The sequence below is a fragment of the Eriocheir sinensis genome, chromosome 4, assembly GCF_024679095.1.
Source record: "Eriocheir sinensis breed Jianghai 21 chromosome 4, ASM2467909v1, whole genome shotgun sequence".
Taxonomy (NCBI): domain Eukaryota; kingdom Metazoa; phylum Arthropoda; class Malacostraca; order Decapoda; family Varunidae; genus Eriocheir; species Eriocheir sinensis.
The window spans coordinates 23,886,260-23,900,768 of record NC_066512.1 but is presented as its reverse complement, the minus strand read 5'-3'; the positions used below and the strand labels follow the sequence as shown (position 1 = coordinate 23,900,768).

General features: G+C 38.0%; 1 protein-coding gene and 1 long non-coding RNA gene across 10 annotated transcripts in view; one reads left to right on the top strand and one right to left on the bottom strand.

Annotated features, from left to right (window-relative positions):
• Positions 1-4,667, top strand: part of LOC126980497 (uncharacterized) — a 5,869-nt gene extending 1,202 nt beyond the window's left edge. Inside the window, exons 1-6 of one of the 6 annotated variants that reach the window (XR_007733274.1) lie at positions 1-1,967; positions 2,080-2,604; positions 2,680-2,754; positions 3,105-3,195; positions 3,271-3,329; positions 3,480-3,608. The exon at positions 1-1,967 is cut by the window's left edge and continues 1,202 nt beyond it. This is a non-coding gene — a long non-coding RNA (uncharacterized LOC126980497). Of the gene's footprint in view, positions 1,984-2,079; positions 2,621-2,679; positions 2,755-3,104; positions 3,196-3,270; positions 3,330-3,479; positions 3,609-3,629 lie in introns of those variants that run through there. The other 5 variants (XR_007733276.1, XR_007733275.1, XR_007733273.1 and 2 more) reach the window with 5 other exon arrangements.
• The window catches only part of LOC126980477 (cytochrome b5 reductase 4-like), a 29,869-nt gene extending 17,506 nt beyond the window's left edge, over positions 1-12,363 (bottom strand). The window contains exons 1-2 of one of the 4 annotated variants that reach the window (XM_050830443.1): positions 12,167-12,363; positions 8,693-8,788 (exon numbers count right to left, since the gene is read on the bottom strand). In XM_050830443.1, coding sequence (XP_050686400.1) covers positions 8,693-8,750 — 58 coding nt within the window. In that variant the 5' untranslated portion in view covers positions 8,751-8,788; positions 12,167-12,363. Of the gene's footprint in view, positions 1-4,661; positions 4,723-8,692; positions 8,789-12,166 lie in introns of those variants that run through there. The other 3 variants (XM_050830432.1, XM_050830412.1, XM_050830422.1) reach the window with 3 other exon arrangements.
• Positions 12,364-14,509: the final 2,146 nt, after the last annotated feature.

Below are 14,509 nucleotides of genomic sequence, written 5' to 3'. Positions count from 1 at the left end.
GGATAAAGGAAGGACGAGGGAGATAGGAGGAGAGGGAAGGAGGGAGGAGAAGGATGGGAGAGGGAAGGAGGGAGATAGGAGGAGAGTGAAGGCGGAAGGAGGATGAGGGGGGGAGAGGGGGGGTGACTCAATAATTCAATGGCAGAATGACCAATAAACTCTCTCTCTCTCTCTCTCTCTCTCTCTCTCTCTCTCTCTCTCTCTCTCTCTGTGACTTTTATCCGCATTTCTCTTGGGGACACACACACACACACACACACACACACACACACACACACACACACACACACGCACAAAGGACCTCTATTAAGTCAAGACATATCCCTTATACATACATACATACATACATACATACATACACACTAATGAAGAGACTAACATACATAAATACTTGTATACTTGACAGACACACACACACGCACACACACAATGACAGACACACAATCACAGACAAACAGACAGACAGACAGACACAATAACGCCCAAAGTGACATACAAATGGATATTGCCTGACATCCTGCGCACAATAAATAAACGCACACACACACACACACACACACACACACACACAGATAGATAGATAAAAATAGATGAGAGAGAGAGAGAGAGAGAGAGAGAGAGAGAGAGAGAGAGAGAGAGAGAGAGAGAGAGAGATTATGCCACATAGTAATTTGTTTTATGTGCCTTCCTTTAATTAACGAGCAAGCGAAGCGTAATGAGGTGACATCAACCAGACGATGCACCTGTAACCTCTCTCTCTCTCTCTCTCTCTCTCTCTCTCTCTCTCTCACACACACACACACGACTGATAACGAAAACTAAAATCAAAACTATATCCCCAACAGACAAGATTGAGGGATGAGAGCGCGGTAATCTGATTGTATTTTTTTCGAGATTAAGTATATATTATAATTACGATGGCGCTTATACATAACGGCCAGGTGTGAATATGATAATGACAGGTGAAGAGACGGGAGGACTTTTTGTTGGCGGTAAGAGATTGTAGAGCAAGGAAGGATGACTGGAAAACTGAGAGATAAGGTAACGTTGGAAGAAAGGAAGGAAGGAAGGGAGGAAGGAAAAAAAAGAGGAAAGGAGAAAGGGAGAGAAAAAGAAAGGAAGGAAGACAGGAGGGAAAGGAGGAAGCAAAAAATGAATAAAAAATAAGAAGAAGGGAAGGAAGATGGGAGAGAATAGAGGAAAGGAAGGATAGAAGAAAGGATGAGAGAAGAAAGTAACAGTTAAAAGATAGACTGATAGCAAGGGGGGATGACTGGGAAACTGAAGATAAGGTAGAGTTGGAAGAAAGTAACAGTTAAAATATTGATTGATAAGGAATGGAGAATGACTGGGAAACTGAAGATAAGGTAGAGTTGGAAAAAAGTAACAGTTAAAATATTGATTGATAAGGAATGGAGAATGACTGGAACACTGAAGATAAGGTAGAAATGGAGGAAAGTAACAGTTAAAATATTGATTGATAAGGAATAGAGAATGACTGGGAAACTAAAGATAAGGTAGAGTTGGAAGAAAGTAACAGTTAAAATATTGATTGATAAGGAAGGGAGAATGACTGGAACACTGAAGATAAGGTAGAGTTGGAGGAAAGTAACAGTTAAAATATTGATTGATAAGGAAGGGAGAATGACTGGAACACTGAAGATAAGGTAGAGTTGGAGGAAAGTAACAGTTAAAATATTGATTGATAAGGAAGGGAGAATGACTGGAACACTGAAGATAAGGTAGAGTTGGAAGAAAGTAACAGTTAAAATATTGATTGATAAGGAATAGAGAATGACTGGAACACTGAAGATAAGGTAGAGTTGGAAGAAAGTAACAGTTAAAATATTGATTGATAAGGAAGGGAGAATGACTGGAACACTGAAGATAAGGTAGAGTTGGAAGAAAGTAACAGTTAAAATATTGATTGATAAGGAATAGAGAATGACTGGAACACTGAAGATAAGGTAGAGTTGGAAGAAAGTAACAAAATATTGATTGATAAGGAAGGAGAATGAAAGTAACAGTTAAAATATTGATTGATAAGGAATAGAGAATGACTGGAACACTGAAGATAAGGTAGAGTTGGGTGAAAGTAACAGTTAAAATATTGATTGATAAGGAATAGAGAATGACTGGAACACTGAAGATAAGGTAGAGTTGGAAGAAAGTAACAGTTAAAATATTGATTGATAAGGAATGGAGAATGACTGGAACACTGAAGATAAGGTAGAGTTGGAAGAAGGTAACAGTTAAAATATTGATTGATAAGGAATGGAGAATGACTGGAACACTGAAGATAAGGTAGAAATGGAGGAAAGTAACAGTTAAAATATTGATTGATAAGGAATAGAGAATGACTGGAACACTGAAGATAAGGTAGAGTTGGAAGAAAGTAACAGTTAAAATATTGATTGATAAGGAATGGAGAATGACTGGAACACTGAAGATAAGGTAGAAATGGAGGAAAGTAACAGTTAAAATATTGATTGATAAGGAATGGAGAATGACTGGAACACTGAAGATAAGGTAGAAATGGAGGAAAGTAACAGTTAAAATATTGATTGATAAGGAATGGAGAATGACTGGAACACTGAAGATAAGGTAGAAATGGAGGAAAGTAACAGTTAAAATATTGATTGATAAGGAAGGGAGAATGACTGGGAAACTAAAGATAAGGTAGAGTTGGAAGAAAGTAACAGTTAAAATATTGATTGATAAGGAATAGAGAATGACTGGAACACTGAAGATAAGGTAGAGTTGGAAGAAGGTAACTGTTAAAATATTGATTGATAAGGAATGGAGAATGACTGGAAGAAAGTAACAGTTAAAATATTGATTGATAAGGAATAGAGAATGACTGGAACACTGAAGATAAGGTAGAGATGGAGGAAAGTAACAGTTAAAATATTGATTGATAAGGAAGGGAGAATGACTGGGAAACTAAAGATAAGGTAGAGTTGGAAGAAAGTAACAGTTAAAATATTGATTGATAAGGAATAGAGAATGACTGGAACACTGAAGATAAGGTAGAGTTGGAAGAAGGTAACTGTTAAAATATTGATTGATAAGGAATGGAGAATGACTGGGAAACTAAAGATAAGGTAGAGTTGGAAGAAAGTAACAGTTAAAATATTGATTGATAAGGAATAGAGAATGACTGGAACACTGAAGATAAGGTAGAGTTGGAAGAAGGTAACTGTTAAAATATTGATTGATAAGGAATAGAGAATGACTGGAACACTGAAGATAAGGTAGAGTTGGAAGAAGGTAACAGTTAAAATATTGATTGATAAGGAATGGAGAATGACTGGAACACTGAAGATAAGGTAGAGTTGGAAGAAGGTAACAGTTAAAATATTGATTGATAAGGAATAGAGAATGACTGGAACACTGAAGATAAGGTAGAGTTGGAAGAAGGTAACAGTTAAAATATTGATTGATAAGGAATGGAGAATGACTGGGAAACTAAAGATAAGGTAGAGTTGGAAGAAAGTAACAGTTAAAATATTGATTGATAAGGAATAGAGAATGACTGGAACACTGAAGATAAGGTAGAGTTGGAAGAAGGTAACTGTTAAAATATTGATTGATAAGGAATAGAGAATGACTGGGAAACTGAAGATAAGGTAGAGATGGAAGAAAGTAACAGTTAAAATATTGATTGATAAGGAATGGAGAATGACTGGGAAACTGCAGATAAGGTGGCGTTGGGTGAAAGTAACAGTTAAATGAGAGATTGACTGCAAGGGAGGCTGACTGGGAAACTGAAGATAAGGTAAAAAATGCCTTCTCTGTCCACTCTACCAGTCGTTTCAAGGCGTAGGTAGTGGGTAGGTAGAGGAAAGGAACAACCAAAACCGAGACCCTGGATGGTAGTAATATACATCAAAAATAACAAAAAAATACTGAAAGAGATATAATGCTTTTAAATGATACTATGTTGAAATACGGCTTTCCCTGACCCCTCTTATCAATCATTGGAAGGCTCGAGGTTGAGGTGACGGTTGGTGCAAGAAAGAAAGAAATATCCACAAGCCTTTGAGAAATTGAAAGAAATTGGATGGTGGAATTATAAAAGAAAACAACAACAACAACAACAACAACAACAACAACAACAACAACAACAACAACAACAACAACAGAAAAAGCTTACTAATTGGACGGGACAGAAGTTTGCAAGTAGACGAATCTGGGGATTGATCTAAGACTAATTTATTTCCTCTACCTCTTTACTCTTCTATTCTCTACTCTATCTAGACTTATCTTATTCACTCTACTACTACTACTACTACTACTACTACTAGTACTACTACTACTACTACTACTGACACCCCTACTATACTCGAACTCACAAAACTTTCCCCTCGAAGAACCGATCGAAAAAGTACTTTCCTCTCCACATAAGGTCGCTTCATCCCGTCACGTCGCGAGATGGACAACAAAAAACGAGCATAAACAAAACCTCGAAAATACACATCAGAGTTAAAGACCGACCAGGGACTTCTTGACGAGGGAGAGGAGGAAAAGGGCGATAACGGAGGGAAAGGGAGATAAGGGAGAAGGAAAGGAGGGAGAGGTGGGAATGGATAGGAGGAGGTGTATATGAGAGAGGGAATCGATCGTGTTATGTAGCCATTGAGCAACAGATGAACGGTCACAGCACAAGTTCCGAGGCCCAGGAGCAGCGAGGCGCACACACCCACCCCCAACGAAGGCTGACACACTACTGGGTCTGGCACTCTAGCAGCTGCCGGCCCACACATAGTCACATCCCTTTAGTTTCCTTTCCTGTGCTGTGCCGGCCTCCTCCTCCTCCTCCTCCTCCTTTAACACTTTGTCCCCTTTTTTGTTCTTTCTTATTCTTGAGCTTTTCATTCCACCTCCTCCTCCTCATCTTCTTCCTCTTCTTCCTCCTCCTTCACTAACACATTTGTCTCTTTATTTTTGTTCGTTTTCTTATTCTTGAGCTTTTCATTCCACCTCGTCCTCCTCCTCTTTTTCTTCTTCCTCCTCTTCTTTTTCTTTTTCCTCCTCTTCCTCCTTCTCTTCTAACGCATTGTCTTCTCATTTTTGTTCTTCTTCTTATTCTTGCACTTCTCATTCCTCCTCGTCCTCATCCTCTTTTTCTTCCTTTTTTTCTTCTTCCTCTTCTTTTTCTCTTTCCTCCTCCTCCTCCTTCTCTTCTAACGCATTGTCTTCTCATTTTTGTTCTTCTTCTTATTCTTGCACTTTTAATTCCTCCTCCTCCTTCTCCTCCTCCTCAATCTCCATCCACTTCAGTTCTCCAGTTCCGGCGCCCCACCCACTCCATCACACACACACGCACACACACACACACACAGGCCCAACTCTCTCAAGGCCACACTCGGAGAAAGGTCAAGCTGGTGAGTGCCTTCCCGAGTGTGTGTGTGTGTGTGTGTGTGTGTGTGTGTGTGTGTGTGTAAAATCGGCGGTCAGTCAGTAACGGTATCGTGTCGTAAGGAAAACAACAAAGAAACAAAAAAGAAACTCGTTATTCTTCCCACAAATAACAAGAAATAAAAGTAAATAAAAAAAAAATAATAATAATAATATCATAATAATAAAGAATCACATTTTCTTTCTTGCTGGAGACATAAAGAAAGAAAATAAAGAAAGAAAATAAAGAGTAAAAATGAAATAAAGACAAAAAGAAAGAAAGAAAGATGGAAAGAACGACAAACATGGAGGAAGAAAATAAAGAAACGAAATAAGTAGTAAAATGTGAAAAAGAAAATTAAAGACAGACAGAAGGAAAGATAGAAAGAGAGACAGAAAGAAAATAAAAACGAAGTAAAAAGTGAAAAAGAAAATTAAAGACAGACAGAAGGAAAGATAGAAAGAAAGAGAGACAGAAAGAAAATAAAAACGAAGTAAAAAGTGAAAAAGAAAATTAAAGACAGACAGAAGGAAAGATAGAAAGAAAGAGAGACAGAAAGAAAATAAAAACGAAGTAAAAAATGAAAAAGAAAATTAAAGACAGACAGAAGGAAAGATAGAGAGACAGAAAGAAAAGAAAAGCGAAGTAAAAAGTGAAAAAGAAAATTAAAGACAGACAGAAGGAAAGAGAGAAAGACAGACAGAAAGAAAATAAAAACGAAATAAAAGGTGAGAATGAAATAAAGACAAACAGAAGGAAAGATAGAAAGAAAGAGAGACAGAAAGAAAATAAAAACGAAGTAAAAAGTGAAAAAGAAAATTAAAGACAGACAGAAGGAAAGATAGAGAGACAGAAAGAAAATAAAAACGAAGTAAAAAGTGAAAAAGAAAATTAAAGACAGACAGAAGGAAAGATAGAAAGAAAGAGACACAGGAAGAAAATAAAAACGAAATAAAAGGTGAGAATGAAATAAAGACAGACAGAAGGAGAGATAGAAAGAAAGACAGACAGAAAGATAATAAAAACTAAGTGCAAGTGTGATAATGAAATAGAGACAGACAGGTGAGATAGAAAGACAGACAGAAAAAAAAACATAGTAAAAGGTGAGAATGAAATAGACAGACAAAAGGAAAGATAGAAAGACAGACAGACAAACAGAAAGAAAACAAAACAAAAAAAAAGAAACGAATTACAAAGTGAGAATTAGACAGACAGAAGGAAAGATAGAAAGACAGACAGACACAGAAAGAAAACAAAAAAAAAAGAAACGAATTACAAAGTGAGAATTAAACACACAGACAGAAGAAGAGATAGAAAGACAGACAGACAGCACAGAAAGAACGAAAAAATAAGCAATGTACAAAAGTGAGATAAAAAGAAACGAAAGAAAAAAAAAAAAGACTGAAAACAGAAACATTGCCTCCCACACCTGTCCTTCTATGCGCCAGGTAAAACAAAAACAGCTTCCTGACTTTTTTTTTCTTTCTCTATTTCTTCACTCCTTTTACATTTCATCCGCAATCCCACTAATTAAAAAAAGGCATTACGGCAAAGGTGAAAGGCTTTTAGCACAACCACCACCACCACCACCACCACTGCCAACAACACCAACGCCACTACCTCACCTGCAATCAAGTCTAGAGCGAAGAGAGAGAGAGAGAGAGACAGACTCGCTTCCACACTCACCTCAATTATTTAGAACAAAGTGAACAATCTATATCGATCGGTGTTGGCCCTGACGGAGGCGAGGTATGGTGCGTTGGGCAAGTGTAACAGGCTAATGAGGATCGTATACTATTGGGAATTCCTTATCGAGGGGAGGGGACACAAGAGGAGGAGGAGGAGGAGAAGACGAAGAAGAAGAAGAAGAAGAAGAAGAAGAAGAAGAAGAAGAAAAACAATAGAAATAAAAGGCAAAAAGAAAAAAAAGAGAGAGAGAGAGAGAGAGAGAGAGAGAGAGAGAGAGAGAGAGAGAGAGAGAGAGAGAGAGAGAGAGAGAGAGAGAGAGAGAGAGAGAGATGAGGAAGAAAACGAAGAGGAAAAAGAAAAACATGAAGAAAGAGAAGACAACAAGAGAAGAAAAAGACAAAAAAAAAATAAATAAAGAAAGAAAGAAAAAGAGAAAAAGAAAAACAAGCAGAGGAAGACATCACACAAGATTGGATGAGAGGCCAGAATGTGTTATTATGGTGAAGGGGAGGAGTGGGGAGGAGAGAGGAGGGAGGAGGGAGGGGGGGTGTAATATTATTTGGGCCTTAGATAATAACATTGCAAGGAGAAGAGGGAGAAGAAGAAGGGGGAGAGGGGGGAGAGGGGGAGCAAGGGATGTATACTTGTTGTCTGATAATTATGTAGATGGGTGTATGGTAGTGGGGGGGAGGGGGGATTGGGGTAGGGAGGGGGGTACCTTTATCAAATCTCCTTGGGATGGGTGCGGGGAAGGAGGGGGGGGAGGGGGGGGGACAGGGGCTTATATCACTATTCATAACATTCAAGGTATTGGGAGAGAAGGAATATAAGAAGAAGAAGAAGAAAAGAAGTAAAGGAAGAAGAAGAAAAGAAGTAAAGGAAGAAGAAGAAGAAGAAGAAGAAGAAGAAGAAGAAGAAGAAGAAGAAGAAGAAAGAAGAAGATGAAGACGAAAAAAGGTATCAGAAGGTGTTTGGCGGGAGTGAAGGAATTGTGATGGTGGTGGTGATGATAGTGTGTGTGTGTGTGTGTGTGTGTGTGTGTGTGTGTGTGTGTGTGTGTGTGTGTGTGTGTGTGGGTGGGGGGGGGGGGGAGGAATAGCAATTTTGTACGCGTCTGGAGGCACTCGGGTCTATCTTAAACTTATCGGGCTCCTATTACGACTATTTCCCAAGGCAGCAGTGAAGATTAACCCCTTGACTGCGGATTTCGTACAAGATGACAGCAAGGTACAGGAGTGGAACAAAAAGTGGCTGCTACAATTCAATGAAGAAAAATGTAAAATCCTGCACCTTGGGAGGGGAAATCCACTTATCCAGCATACCAATACCACGTGGGAAACACTCCACTATCCACAACAGAGGCATAGAAAGACCTGGGACTATGTGTTACCAGGCTACAAGTGAAGGGCAAATCCGTACCAATCGCAGCGGACGGATTAACCAGGTTTTCATGGGTGATTTCCGGTTCATGGCGAAGAGGTCGTGTAAAACTATCACTACCATCACAAAACAGTCCATGGATATCCCGGAAACTTCCACAAGAGGCTTTTCAGACAGAAGAACGTTGGTGCCGATACGTTTAAGGATACGGGCTTCACTCACCTGTGGCTGACCCCGTGGTGGGCGGCGCCAGGCCCGACGGGGAGAGGCTGCCGCTCATGGTGGTGGTGGTGGTGGTGGTGCCCCACCGCCCGCGTCCTGTGGTGGAGAAAGATAGTGTGTAGCAGACAAATAGTGATGATGATGACGATGATTGTGATGATGATGACGATGATTGTGATGATGATGATGATGATGATGATGATGATGATGATGATAATAATAATAATAATAATAACAACAATAATAATAATAATGATAATAATAATAATAACAGCAAAAAATAATGGTAATGGTAATAATAATAATAATAATAATAATAATAATAATAATAATAATAATAATAATAATAATAATAATAATAATAATAATAAAAAAAATAACAATAATAATAAAAATATTAAATAATATTAATAAAACTACTAATATACTACTACTACTATACTACTACTACTACTACTACTACTACTAATAATAATAATAATAATAATAATAATAATAATAATAATAATAATATCAATAACACTACTACTACTACTACCAATAATAATAATAATTATAATGGTAATAATAATAATAATAATAATAATAATAATAATAATAATAATAATAATAATAATAATAAGAAGAAGAAGAAAAAGAAGAAAATTAAAAACAAAAAAGAGAAAACAAAGTTTTATGATATTTATAAAATAGCAAAGGGACACACTTTGCTCAGAGAGGCAATTACAAAGCCTTTACAGACCAGGAAGTGACACCAATCTGCAGACGGGAAGCAGCATCACCCCTCGCCCCATGGCTGTGATTACCACAGTGGGCGGGGCCATGGGCGGCAGGTCTCCATGGTAACCCTGTGATGTGTTTTTCACCCCCTGGAGTGGCTGGGATCCACAACACAGGCAAGGACAGAAGGTCATAATGTCTGTCTACATACATGATGATGCTCCAGCCTCTGCTTATAGTCTATTCCCTTTTTGAAATGAAAATGCACTTCCCAAAGAGGTGCTCTTTTTTCTCGGAAAGTTTGATGCTAATTGACTGGGTGAATATATGATGTCCGAATGACATTTTGTTTAAAACAGTTACCAGGTAATGTGAACCAACACCTATTTAGATACGAACTTAACTTTTTCCTTCTGATATATGCCATGTCAATTAAAAAGGAAAACAAGTAAAGTGATTATGAAGTAATGTAAGTCTCGATTTGTAAACATCAGTCACCCAAGTCAGCAACACAGGCATGAGTTCAGATGCATGATACTAAGATATTTTTTCACATATTTTAATGCTGATTGAAAAATGGTGTCCATGATTATCATTATATATTCATCAGCTTCATAATTACAGATGAGGAAAAATATTATTATTGTATAGTTTTATCTGATGTATATATTAAGAGCTACAGAATCACTTTACAGACTGGCCTACTGCTACAACATACATACAATGTACATTCACAGCCACTCACTACCACTCATGCTTTATTTTGAGTAATTTTAGTAGATAAATATGTTTTTTTGTGCAGAAGACAAAGGAGGAGGAAGATAGAGAGGTGTTTAAAGAAAAGAAGAAAAAGGCAAGAAAAAGATAGTGAAGGCAAAGATGAAAGCAATCAAAGAGTGGGTGAAGGAGAGAGAAGGGAGAAATTTAAAAAAAAAAAATATGTTCAAAATTGCAAAACAAATGAAAAGAGAGAGAAAGCAGGTGTAGTTGGGGCAATGTTTGTAAAAGATGAAGGAGGGAACATTATGGTGGAAAAAGAAAAGATATTGGAAAGATGAAGTAAATATTTCAGTGAACTGTTAAATGAGGAAAATGAATATATATATGATCAATGAAACTGAAAAAGTAGAAGGCCCACAGGAAAAAATTATGTATGAGGAAGTAAAAGAAGCACTAAAGGAAATTAAAAATGGTAGAGCAGCAGGACCTACAGGGCTAAAAGTAGATTTAATAAAAGCAGCAGGAAAGGAAGGAATGGTGGAATTGACAAGGGTGTTAAATGATGCATTAGAAAAGGGAGAGATACCAGAAGACTGGAAAGGAAGATACACAATAGGAAAACATGGAGAAGGTGTATACAGGAAGACTTGGCATTGATGGGATTGGATGAGCATTGGGCAGAAGGCAGAGTAGAATGGAGGAGAGCCATAAAGCATCCAAACGCTCAGGAAGAGTAAAAATGAATGTTAAACGAAATGATGATGATATATATATATATATATATATATATATATATATATATATATATATATATATATATATATATATATATATATATATATATATATATATATATATATATATATACCAGAAGGAGAAACTTGAGTGAATAAATAAGCTTTGATTCACATTACCTAGTATTTCTTTCATATACAAAAATACTATTTAGACAGCTAGCAGCAGCTTTCCAAGGAAAAGGGTACATTTCTGGGCAAGTGCTTTTTGCCTCGATACAAAAGATAGACTATAGTCTGTACAATACCCACGCCCAAGGTTTAGGAACTACTGTTCACTGCCCTTCCCTCCCTAACACACAAGTGGTGGTGCTGTTGTTATTTCTTCCACTATCCTTTTTTTAATGATGAAGGATACAGACCAAAGCCAAACAAATATTATAAAAAACTACAAAAATCTTATGCTTGTAAAGGGAATTGGGGAAGGTGCAAAGAGATGATCAAATTTGGTTCAACAAGTGTCATGACCCTGTGCTCTTGAAAATACAGTTGAGGGAAGTCTGTTCCCTACACAGTGAATGAACACTTAAACACTAACTTTGGTATTTATCAAGTTTCACATCCACTGCACGGCAGACTTTAACATTATCTTGGTATACCTTGTCGCACTATTAATTTTTCTTTGTATCTGTTTCCAATAAATGTGGTTAAAAGAGGGAATGAACCCCAACTGTTAGGATACTAAAAATCAAAGACTCAAGTCCAGAAGGAAGGAAAAGGATAGGTAATTGTGGAGATTGACTCTGCACCTCCAAAATACAATATTACACCTCCATATTATAGTTATGGGACGAAATACATGTCCCTCAACCATAATATGAAGGCACATGTACTTATAAATAAAGAAAAAGGCCTAATCTCCATAGCCTAGCAATCTTGGGGGACCCGTGAGAAATCAGGGTTTATGGGTGGGGGAGCATATTTAAACTACTCCAACCGAACTTTACATAACCTAACTTCTAATGGGGGTGGCTTTGCCCCCATGGACCCCCCCCCACATATTTTACGTGCCAGTAAAACTAGAGAAGTACAACAGTATGTGAGACCTTGGAAAGGTTATTACTCTCGTGGGGGCAATATTGGAGGCGCGTAGTGAATCTCCATATTTACCAAAGGCTATACAACCGAACCGGAGAGAGAGAGAGAGAGAGAGAGAGAGAGAGAGAGAGAGAGAGAGAGAGAGAGAGAGAGAGAGAGAGAGAGAGAAAGTCCATCAAGTCATCATCACGTCCTCGCTCACCTGTTTTCACTAGTCCTGGAACACTACTCCTCGCGCTCCATCACTCCTCCCACTCCTCACGCTGCTTCTCTCCCGACATTTACTTTCTATAGCGCTTTAAATTCACGGCACATGGCCCCTCTCTAACTCTCACGGCCCACTAAAATAAGGAAGGCGAGGCGCACGGCCGTCCCTCGTCCATCGTCTGTTTGTTTACTGAGGTGTCCGCCGGAGGAACGGGGCAACAAAACCAGACGATTTTTTTTATAGGATAATGATATACTATAGTCTCCTCGGGCCAGCAGCAGCCAAAAATCTATGTTATCCAAGTGATAGCCTAAAAGAGACAGATAAGTTCAAAAAGGTAGCAACCGAGTGGTCAGCATGGTGAGCCCGTTGACCTTGGTTCGAGACCACATTAACACGCTGATTTTTCAAGTCAATACCGAGTGGAGGAAGATTACCCACATGCTACCCGGATCTTCAATCAACCTTAACCTCAACGACTGTTTTTGTTGTTGTTCAATTGGAGCAGCATGGGCCAAACAAGTCATACATCACGGCAGTCACTGTAAATAAAATTCGCCTACACCATAACGGGCTGAGGGCGTTCAAGAGGCCCTTCAGAAAAATTTAAGCTTATCGGCACTACAAGCAGCACAAAAAACAACACACATATAGGTAAAGGGTTAATGCTATGGAGATGAGCACCGAGGCCACGCGCATTTATAGTGCATGCGCAATCAATGAATAAAACAGTAATATGTGAAGTAACTCCCATTGGCATACAGTCATATCATAACTACTACCTACACAGAGATTAGATATAGCTACGCTGAGTTGTTTGGTTTATTAATTTGTCAAGCTATATAGTGCCCTCTATATCACTTTCATTAACCTTCTCAGCCCTAGGTCACCATACAACGTTACTTCTCTCATGGCATGCCTTTTACCTCTCTGAACTTGGAATTATGATACTTCCCTTGCTTTCTTCATTCAGCCGCACTTCTGATTGATTGATTGATTGATAGTTTATTGTTGCAGGTAAACAACAAGGGAGAAGGGAGGAACATGCCATCCCAACCCCCAGGCAGGACTCTCTCTTTAAAACCAGAATTGTCTAAGTCTACCCTTCTCATCACATCAACTTATTACTTATTCATCAACTCATTTAGTCACAAACACTAAGATCTGTAACTAATGCAGAGACTAGCATTTTCAATCATTAATATTTGTTGAAGAAGCACGTATTCCCTAACAATATGGGTAATGTATGATTATTGTAACACACGAGTAACTTAATTCGAAAAATCTAGATAAAGGCTTCATCTATTTGATAAGTGTGTTACATTCATTTCAAGTTCCATACCCAGGAGACCTTACTCTCCTGGAATATTCTGTACAAATCAACCATTACCAACTAAACACATTTCCACTGAGAAAATTCATTATATGTTTTAGCTTTGGACATCTCAAGATTCATGACCACATGCAAGATATCCAAAAAATTCTCTTTACCATTTAGTATTTTGAGCTTACAATTTTTATTTCATAACACCAGCCTCTTGGGTGTTTGCTAACCTTACATGATAATGTTGTGCCACACAAGGGAAAGGGAGGCAGGATTAGCATCTAGAAAACAAATACCTTTCCTCTTTAATTTCTTGTACCTCTTGTGTAACTTCAATTTTCTTCCATCCGAGGAGGCAAATGCACCAAAGGATCCTTCATTATGTGACACACACACACACACATATATAGTTCTTCACTCTCCTGATGATCCTTCTTCTAAGCATTTCTATTAACATAATACTCTCAATTAACGACCAACGAAGTAGATGACACGTTTAGTCATACATACTTCCGCTGCATCTTTATACAATATTGAAGATTGAAATTTCCTACCACTGAGCTTATAAATTACTCAGACCTGAATATGGTTCGTCAACCTGCTAAATTTCAGTCTTTTAGTTGCAATACTAGATACAGAATATCCATAATTATTTCCCCCAAACATTACAGCCGATAGTCTGCGTTCTCTTTACGTGATTTATTCTAGCTACTATTGATTGATTGATAGTTTATTGTTGCAAGTAAACAAGGAAGAAGGGAGGAACATGCCATCCCAACCCCCAGGCAGGGCAGAATGTGATTATACAACTAGTAATACATGTGTAGGAAGCACCATGACTCCTTACTTCAACTTCTTTTCAGTGTGTTACTCGTGTACCGTCTGAAAATAATCCTGCATAGACTTATCTTTGTTTATCCCTTTTGATCAGTAAACAAAACTTACTATTTGTACACAACTTCCTTCCTCCAGACACACACTAGAGGCAGGTCAGATGGAAATGAAATACAAAG